Genomic DNA, 8,528 nt, shown 5'->3' on the forward strand with positions numbered 1-8,528 from the left:
TCCCCCCCCCCCCTCCAACCGGAGCTTTAAGGCGCACGCGGTTTGCAAATGGCGGCGCTCCAACCCCTGCGCACTACAGCTCCCATCCTGGGAGCCGCGGCTCCGCCCCTCCCGCCGCCGTCGTTCCGAACTACCGTTCCCGTGGTGCCCCGCGCCATGGAGCGGCGCGTGGCGGAGCGGCTGCAGGGCGCGCTGTGCCCGCTCGGCTTTGAGGCGCACGCCTTCAAGGTATGACGTCACGTCGGCGTGCGGTGACGTCACGCTCGGTGTCGTCGTGCAGGGCGATGCCGCCGTCCCGGGGCGCGGGGGGGTCGGGTCGGACGGGAGGGAGCTCGGTGCGCGGGGCCCTGTAGGCAGCGGCCGCCCCAGGGGAAGGCAGCCGGCAGCCGCAGCGCTCCCCCCGGCCGACGGCAGGCGGCGGTGCCGGCACGGAGCGGGGATGGGGCCGCGTGGCCGGCAGCCTGCCCGGGAGCCCCGGCCGTGACCCCGCCGAGCGGAGCGGATCCGGGCCGCCAAGGTCGGGGGAGGGCACGGGAGAACCTCCAAACCGAGGGGGGTAAAGTCCGCAGAGCGGGTTTAACGTTTAATCTAAGCGCAGCACCGTACCGGGATGTAAATAGCGACTGCTGCTGGGTCCGGAGTGCAGATTCGTGTGTGCCCCGGGCTTCGCTGCCTTTCTTTTCACACACAGATGTTTCCCAGTGAGGATATAGGCAGTGCCCCTCCTGTACTGGACACGGCTCGCTGCAGCTTGTACCATCTCACTCCAGTTTGTTGGTTTTAAGCTGAAAAGGACTTTGGAAGCTTCAGCTCTTGAGCTGATTTTAAACTACAGTCCCGTGCTTTATTTCCTAGGAGGTCTCCTGATGTTGAAAGCCTGTTGAGGCCTTGTGGAAATGGGCTATTTGGAGAGGTCTGCTTTGGTGGGATAGAGGTGCTGAGAGGCTTTTTTACAGGCAGGGACGTGCATGCAGGATTAATCTGCTCCTGCTGGCACAGTGCTGGGAAAGTGAGTCCTGTTCAAACAGATGGCGGAGCTTTCAGGTCACAGACAGGCTATGAGCAGGACAAGCAGTAGGAAAGGTGCCTTAAGTCAGGATCCAAGTAGGAAGCGAGAAAACAGCCGTAAAAGTTTTTATCTCAACCAAAGCATCAGATTAACCAGGGACAGAACGGTTGCTCAACCTTCCACCTGTGGTTTCTGAGCAGAGCTGGATGTAAGGGGCAGTCAGGAGCTGAATGCAGTAGATCCTTCACAGGATCCTTCACATCCTTCCAGAAACTAAATCCCAGCATGCAGAAACACTCAGTGTGAATGGACAGCACTTGGCTGGCTGCATATCTGGGTTGCAAATTTAGGTGGATTTTTAAGTCTTTGCATGCCCACTAGCAGAAGACTGGTGTCCCCGTGTTAATGGAGATTTGCTTGTCTTTGCTAAAGGTTGGATGGTACAATGCAGTTCTCCAGCCAGCCTTCCATCTCCCCTACCCGGATGACACACTGGCCTTTGTTGTCCTCAGCACGCCTTCAATGTTTGACAAAGCCCTCAAGCCTTTTGTGAACAAAGAACGGTTAAAGATAATCAGAGATCCCGTGGATCAGTGCGTGTCCCATCATTTATCCAGTGTGAAGGAGGTAAGAGCCTGGAATGCTGACTCCTTTTAATACTGTGCCATGTAACCATCCAGGTGGTTTGAACAGTAGACAAAGCCTTCTAGGTTCCTGCCCTTGCTCTTGAAAAGGGCAAAGCATCACTCACGTTCTGTCTGTACCAGAACAACCTCTAGTTATGTAGGGTGCTTTACAGTCACACCTTGAACACCCAAAGCTGTGAGCATGCTGGTAAGAGTTCAGTTTGCCTCATTTGCTAGTGTCCAGCACTTCTGTAATGACAAATCTTTCTCCACGGTTTTGTCTTTTCCCCCAGATATTCCCTGACCAGAAAGTGGATGTCATGTTCGATTACGAGATACTGCCAAGCCGAAGGCCCAAGTTCTTGGCACAAACAGCTGCTCACGTTGCTGGAGCTGCGTATTACTACCAGAGGAAGGATGTGAAGCTTGATCCCTGGGGGGAGAAGGTGAGACAAAAACACAGTCTGAGAAGACACCAATCTGCAATCGCCAAACCATACAGCTATTCTTATTGACTAGTTCTCCCTGCAGGAAAATACAAAGTCCAGATCACTTATAGCTGTGTGGATAAATGAAGTGTTTCAGGCAGGAGTCAGAGGCAGCCAAGATGCGATGCTGTGGTGTGTTAGAGGGTTATATGTGTAGATGGAGAAGAATATCTCTTAAGCCTACTTAGAAGAATACTCTTAAGCATTGAAGACCTGTTGGCTGTAGAAATGTAAATAGCAAAAATGGAAACCAAGTGCCACGTGCTCAGGGAAGGCTTTTCTTCCCCAGATAGCTTTCCAACAGGGAGCCACAAACATAAGGAATTGCTTGACCTCTAACCATTACCAGAGGCAAAGTGAGACATCCTAAGTCATTTTTCTTCTTCACTTCCAGAAGATCTTTGGCGTATGCATCCATCCCAAGTATGGTGGCTGGTTTGCCATCCGGGGTCTCCTGCTGTTCCCAGACGTTCAGGTACCATTCCTGGAACAGTCTGCTCCTGTCGACTGCGTGAGCACAGAAGAGAAAAGAACAGAGCTGCTGGAGTTGTTCAATTTCCACTGGCGGGACGGCCGCTACAGGGACATCATTGAAGTGAAGGAAAGGTACTCCGAGGAGCAGAAAACCTACTTTTCCACTCCTCCAGCAGAGAGATTCAGGCTGCTAGGGCTGACACATTTCGCACAGTAATGTGGTTCCATGAAGGTGCTGGGCACAGGCAAAGTGTAATTCACCAGCACCTTTTCCATACTGCTGAGAAGGAAGGCGTGCTGATAGGGACTGAAAATCCAAGCGCTGTGTACAGCATCTCAATCTAAACTTCAGCTTCTCAGATTTAGAGGAAGCACTTACAGTCTGTTCCCTTGCTGCTGCTGAGTTTTGGGAATCCCATTAAGATACTCATTTGTCCGGCTGGATGAAGTTGAGACACCCTGGCACTGGGAGAACTTGTGCTGCTTGTTGTAAAGTTGTTTTTTCCTCAAGAATGTCTTCTCCCAGCGTTTTTATTTTATGTAAGAGTAAAAAAAGTTATTTATTGCTATTGCATTCTGAAGTAATTTCTTTTGGTCTGAACTCAAGGCAGATACTTTTCAGATGCATCCAGCATTTCATTGCCCCCTGTTGTAACTCTCCCTCCCTAGGGAATACATGTTCAGTCCTCAGAAGAACATTTTTCTGTGTTCCCTCACTTCTCACGAAGCTGACTTATTTTAAACAAGGAATCTTGTAACATCCCCATTCCTTAAACCCCGAAAGTAAACTCTCCAGGGACTGGTTCATTGGTTTGCATGGTCCTGTGCAGGAAGTGGGAGCGAGCAAAAGGCAGCTAACAGCAGCAGCCTCCTGCAGGGTAGTTGTGGAAGGCAGAGGGACAGAGTGAAGGTCACAGCTCAAGTCTGACACGTTTCCTCTTTACCCAAGGTCAGCTGCTCAGAACAAGGTGGAGGTTTTAGGTCAGTAAGAAGCACTCACCCATTGCACAGAGCTGCCTCCTAAAACCTTGGGGAAGATAGTGTGAAAGCCAGGCACGATGCAGCAAGATAACTAACTGAAAGAGTCAATCCCTGTTACCTTCCTCAAAGGGGGATGAGAATTTACTTTCCAGTGCCGTGTCCGTAATACCACAGCTGTAATACTGTAGCTTCCTGCTGTACCTTCTAAATGAAGGAGATCGTAAAGTTACATGCATGTAAAAACCAGTACATGAAATGTTGCTGCACTCAGACTCAGTAGAGAAAAAAAAATCAGCCAAAATCCACCTCCTGTTGCTGGTTGATACATTGCCAGAGAGACTTTTACAGATGACTCGTGTCAGATTCATTCATAGGTCACAGTGACAGGGGAACGAGGAATTAATTTACCTCAGAGCACTTAACAAGACAATGCAGCTGCTTTTAAGTTGAACAAAATCATCAAATTCAGTTGTTTAAATTCTGTTTGTTACTGATCTACTGCTGGTTGAAATGTTGGTTAACAGCCCACAGGTTCCCAGCTCAACTGGGGTTTAACAGGGACTTGAGCTGATGGCTCGTAGTAGTAATGTATATAAAACACTGACCCCCTTAGAAGAGTAAACAGTGATGTCCTCAGAGGGGTAAACAGCGATTCTCTTAGGAGGATAAATAGAGGATGGAAGTTGATTTATAGTTTTACATAATGGCTTAAAATTAAAATATATATATATTTTTGATGATTTCTTATAAATATTAAATATTTTGTTTTATTACCCTCACTAAAAGATTATTGTCGCTGTTCCTTTGTGATTTTTTTTGGTAATTTATTTCCTTTACATGACACTTTGGTTAATAAAATGTACAAAGGTACAGTAGTCCTGAGAAGGGAGTGTTTTTAAGCTATGCAGTGATTGCCTCATGGAGAGCTAAGGATGTTAAAGCAAAAATTGACCACCATGTGTTTAACCACACAAAGATACTGTACTCAGGGCAGCTCGCCGGGGACACTGAAATGCAGGAATGAAGCCTAATAAATGTTGATCTTTACCAGGTCGTTTGAGTGAGATGTTTTAATGAGAAGCACGTGACAAGGCACCTTGATTTTCTTCCTGTGCTCTGGCAGGAACAAAAGATCAGGGCATCCAGCAATAACTCAGCTGAGGGGTTTTCCTCTCAGTAACTAAAAAGCAATACCTGTAATTACTGGAACTCATTGAAAAACATATTAGTGATATTACATCAAGTAAGGGCAAATCTGTGTTCTTGATGCTTCGGGCAATACAGTTACATGAGGCAGAACAGAGTACAGATATTCAACCCCATATTCAATCTTACCATAGTAGTTTTGGAGTGAACTCTGGTAGTTCTACTGCCTTTCTTTCAGCCAAGTCTCCAAGCACCACAGCTGCAATTGCTCTCCTTGCTGGTTTGTGCCTTATAAAAGCAGAGTCTGAGAACCCATTGGAGTTCTCATCTCTAGAGACAAGACCAGACATGGTGAGGAATGGATCACTTTGGATCCTGCAACAGCACAAAGACACTATTATCAGAGGCAGCTGCAAATGTCAAGGCAAGTCATTGCAAATGTTTGGCCTGATGATTTAGCTGCCATATTTTATGTAAGTTTTCACTAAATTCTTATTTTTAAACACTTCAGTTCCTTTCTTCCTCGCTATAAGCAGCAGGATGAGTATTGAGACCCAAGCAGTAAAGAAAAGTAAGAAGCCTTTGAATTCAGATTTCACAAGATATTCCACACATTTCAAGGTAATCAAATATTTGGTGAGGAAGTTAACATTCTGCCATTTCTTTGTGCACATAACATTAATCATTTACCTGCTCCATCAGTGACACTTTGAGGTTAACGCCGAATTCAGAAATAAAGAAAAATAAAAGATGAGATTTCTATCAAGATTAAACCTGTGACAATGCTGATTAAATGCAAAGCACTGTCTAATCTGGTGACAAGCAGACACGGTGATCATTCCTCTGAAACAGGAAAACACTTCAGGGCCTGTTTTTTTTCCCCTACCAGTTAAAGCAATTACTCTTATCTCAGTGTAAGAATAAGCACTCTGGATTGACTCACTAAAGACTGTGTTGCACAGCTACTTTCTGATGCTGTTGTCTAAACCATAGGCAGCAGCCGGTCAGCCCCACCATGGCTATAGGCACACTGTTCAGTTCCAAGCAAAACATGCATTTAAAAAGTTAACTCTGCTCCTAGGTGCAGTGGTTCTAAAGCTGTTCTTGAAGAGGAAGTGGGTGTTGCTTTTTGCTGCATCACAGAGCCAGCTGTAACTCCTCAACCTTAACTGACACAGACTCATCCACCAAAATGGACAAGTGTATTGATGAGACTTTGTTTCTGTTAAGTTGGCTTCACTCCATACCATGTATCTCAATGTGTTTGCTGCAGAACGCAGACAGAGCACTTCCCCTTTGTGTTTTCAGGGAAGGAACACAAATGGTTTTCAATCTGCACCTGAGAACAGGCATGCGGTGACAGTGCTTGGAAGAACAGCGCTATAGAGAAGAAAACAGGAGTAGTAATTTCTCACCAATGACTGGCATACAGTCATGGGAAACGCAGTGGGAAGAGTAACAAATGAAGTCTTGCATTGAACTACCTGTGCTGACAGAAGAATATCATGTAGATATATACGGTCAGTGAATATCTTACAAAGAAACATCATGAACTCAAGAGTCACGTTCAGGAGAGCAACTGCAGTGATTTAAGTTTCAGCTCAAGGAGCCAAGTTTCACATTGAAGACCAAAGCCATCATCGCTAGGTGTGGTGGGATGAGCTTACCTCAGCCCATTGCTCCTGCAGGAGCTGCCAGCAATGCATCCACCCAGCTCTGCAGCTGCCCTGTGTGTGCAAGGGCGCGTCCATTCACAGCACATGCTGAGCACAGCTGTCTGCCCACCCCACCCTTCATACAGCCCCTTATTGTTCCCTTTGCAAAGCTGAATCACAAAGTTTCTCTTCTAAGCCCTCTATAGCTCAATCCGTCCAAAACACTCCAGAACTCAGGCAGGCTGTCACTACTAAACATCAGTGTAACAATTTCATAGAGTACATTTTTCAATGTACTATGGATACAATAAAATCCATGCTTTATGCAACTGCTCTTTTGATGTGTAAAGAGTGCAACTGCTGAGGTCTGCACGTATTCTTTTACAACCAAAGTGCTCCGTTTCCCATTATCTGTGGCACATAACCTACCTGCTTATGTTCTTAGACCTGTATTGATCTGTTGGACGAGGCGATAACAGATTCACAGGTCCCACACAGAAGGGCTGGAGCACTTGTTAAGGAAGCTACTTATGGTGCACTGTTAATTGTGAAATGACATGCACAAAACCTTATGGATTTCTGCCCAGGTTCAGTTCTATATGCCAATTAAGAAAGTCATTATGTACCACATGAGAAATATAACACAAAGTCCAGCTCTCAGATATAAATGAGGTATGAAATGGAGCAGTTACGCTGCCAGCAGGTGACTGTCAGCGCACCCATCCCTACCAGCAGCCTGCATGTGAAAGCACAGGCTCACAGGCACCTAACATCTCCAAGATGCATGTGCACCAATCATGCCAAGCAATTCTGCAGGGATTACCTGCAGACCACACTTCACCTGTCTGTAAATGAGTCCTTTTGCACAGCAAGGTAGATAGCTGAAGTCAGCTAATAGAGGGAACAGGGAGACTAGAAAGCTAGCATCTCACGTGGCTGAGGGATGAATAGAACCTCTAATTGTATCGATTGCATAGTTTAACTGGTTATTTGGCACGAACACATAACAGTATAAGCACAACGCCAGCTCCTGCCCAACAAGCGTTTGGGACTTTGAGCTCTTGCATTGGCCGCAGCTGGCTGCACTGCCGACCACGCTTTGGAGCGCCTCAGCCCGCCACACGGTGGCGTTCAAAGGGAGCCCCGCACGTCAGAGCAGCCGTCAGCAGAGCGAAGGCAGCAGGCGCTTTGATCGGGGCTCCTCGCACCAGCCCGCAGACACAGCCGGCTGTGGGGAAATGGCGGGCGGCGCCTCCCGGCAGGGCGGGAACAACAACGCCGCCTGAGGGAGGGGGGCGGCCCGGAGCGGGGAGGGCCCGCGTCCTCCGGGCTGCAGGGGAAGCGACTTTAGTTCAGGGAGGGAAATGAGAAACAAAACGTTCCAGTAGGCTGAAACACACAGCGCCCTCCCGGGACTGCTGTTACCAATTCCCTCCTCCTTCAAAGTCAGCACAGCCCAATGCAACTGAAGTCTGACACCAAGCTAGCTCTGACCTCCCCCATTTCAACAAGGGGAAAGCTTCATGTTCAGCACTGCTTCAGTAGCTGTTCACTTACTTGAGCCTCATCAAGCATCTATGCACAACTCCCATATAACTACAGCTTTAACTGCAAACATTTGCTTAGACCCTGCAACCATTACTGCAACAGCCTAAAGATACTAAGCTGCTCTGTTGTCTCCACTGGAAGAGTCACATGGGCTCCAAACACTAAGCAAAATGATGCAACTGAGAATCACTTCCACACACCTTCAGGAATTCATCATAGCTAAGCATGACCAAAGGGATTCACTTCCAGTATTCCCTTCTGCTCCCACCACTCCAACCTCACCACTTCACTTCTCAAGGCATCTGACAACCATTTCTGACTCCTTTGAAATAGCCCCGGGCCTTAACTTTGTTGCTGCTCACTTCAGCAAGATAGAACTCATTTCTACATCTTAGTATTCAAGAGTTGTTTACATACCTGTAAAGATCCATCACAAGGCTCTAACTCACTTGCACTGCAAAGCAATAGCTCCTTTAACCATGAAGCCACACGGCCAGTGCAGCTGTAATTAAGTAAATCAAGGCATACAACTATGACCTTATGAGCATATTATAAAAGGCATACGTAGTACAAAGATGAAAGGTGAGGCTGAGCCAATCCA

At 47.3% G+C, this 8,528-nt stretch overlaps 1 protein-coding gene across 1 annotated transcript; it reads left to right on the top strand.

Moving 5' to 3' along the window:
* Positions 1-85: 85 nt before the first annotated feature.
* MMACHC (metabolism of cobalamin associated C) lies at positions 86-4,625 on the top strand. The gene is made up of 4 exons (XM_072343508.1): positions 86-228; positions 1,442-1,636; positions 1,929-2,081; positions 2,518-4,625. Exons 1-4 carry the CDS (start codon positions 157-159, stop codon positions 2,812-2,814), a joined length of 717 nt encoding a protein of 238 aa, XP_072199609.1. The 5' UTR covers positions 86-156; the 3' UTR covers positions 2,815-4,625.
* The last annotated feature ends 3,903 nt before the right edge of the window (positions 4,626-8,528 follow it).

Source organism: Excalfactoria chinensis, chromosome 8 (assembly GCF_039878825.1).
Source record: "Excalfactoria chinensis isolate bCotChi1 chromosome 8, bCotChi1.hap2, whole genome shotgun sequence".
NCBI lineage: Eukaryota > Metazoa > Chordata > Aves > Galliformes > Phasianidae > Excalfactoria > Excalfactoria chinensis.

Bases quoted from the DNA above. Each gene is read 5' to 3' on its own strand.
- MMACHC (XM_072343508.1), top strand. From the start codon at position 157: ATGGAGCGGCGCGTGGCGGAGCGGCTGCAGGGCGCGCTGTGCCCGCTC. The intron at 1,637-1,928 runs GTAAGAGCCTGG...CTTTTCCCCCAG, and splicing joins ATTTATCCAGTGTGAAGGAG to ATATTCCCTGACCAGAAAGT. The intron at 2,082-2,517 runs GTGAGACAAAAA...CTTCACTTCCAG, and splicing joins TTGATCCCTGGGGGGAGAAG to AAGATCTTTGGCGTATGCAT.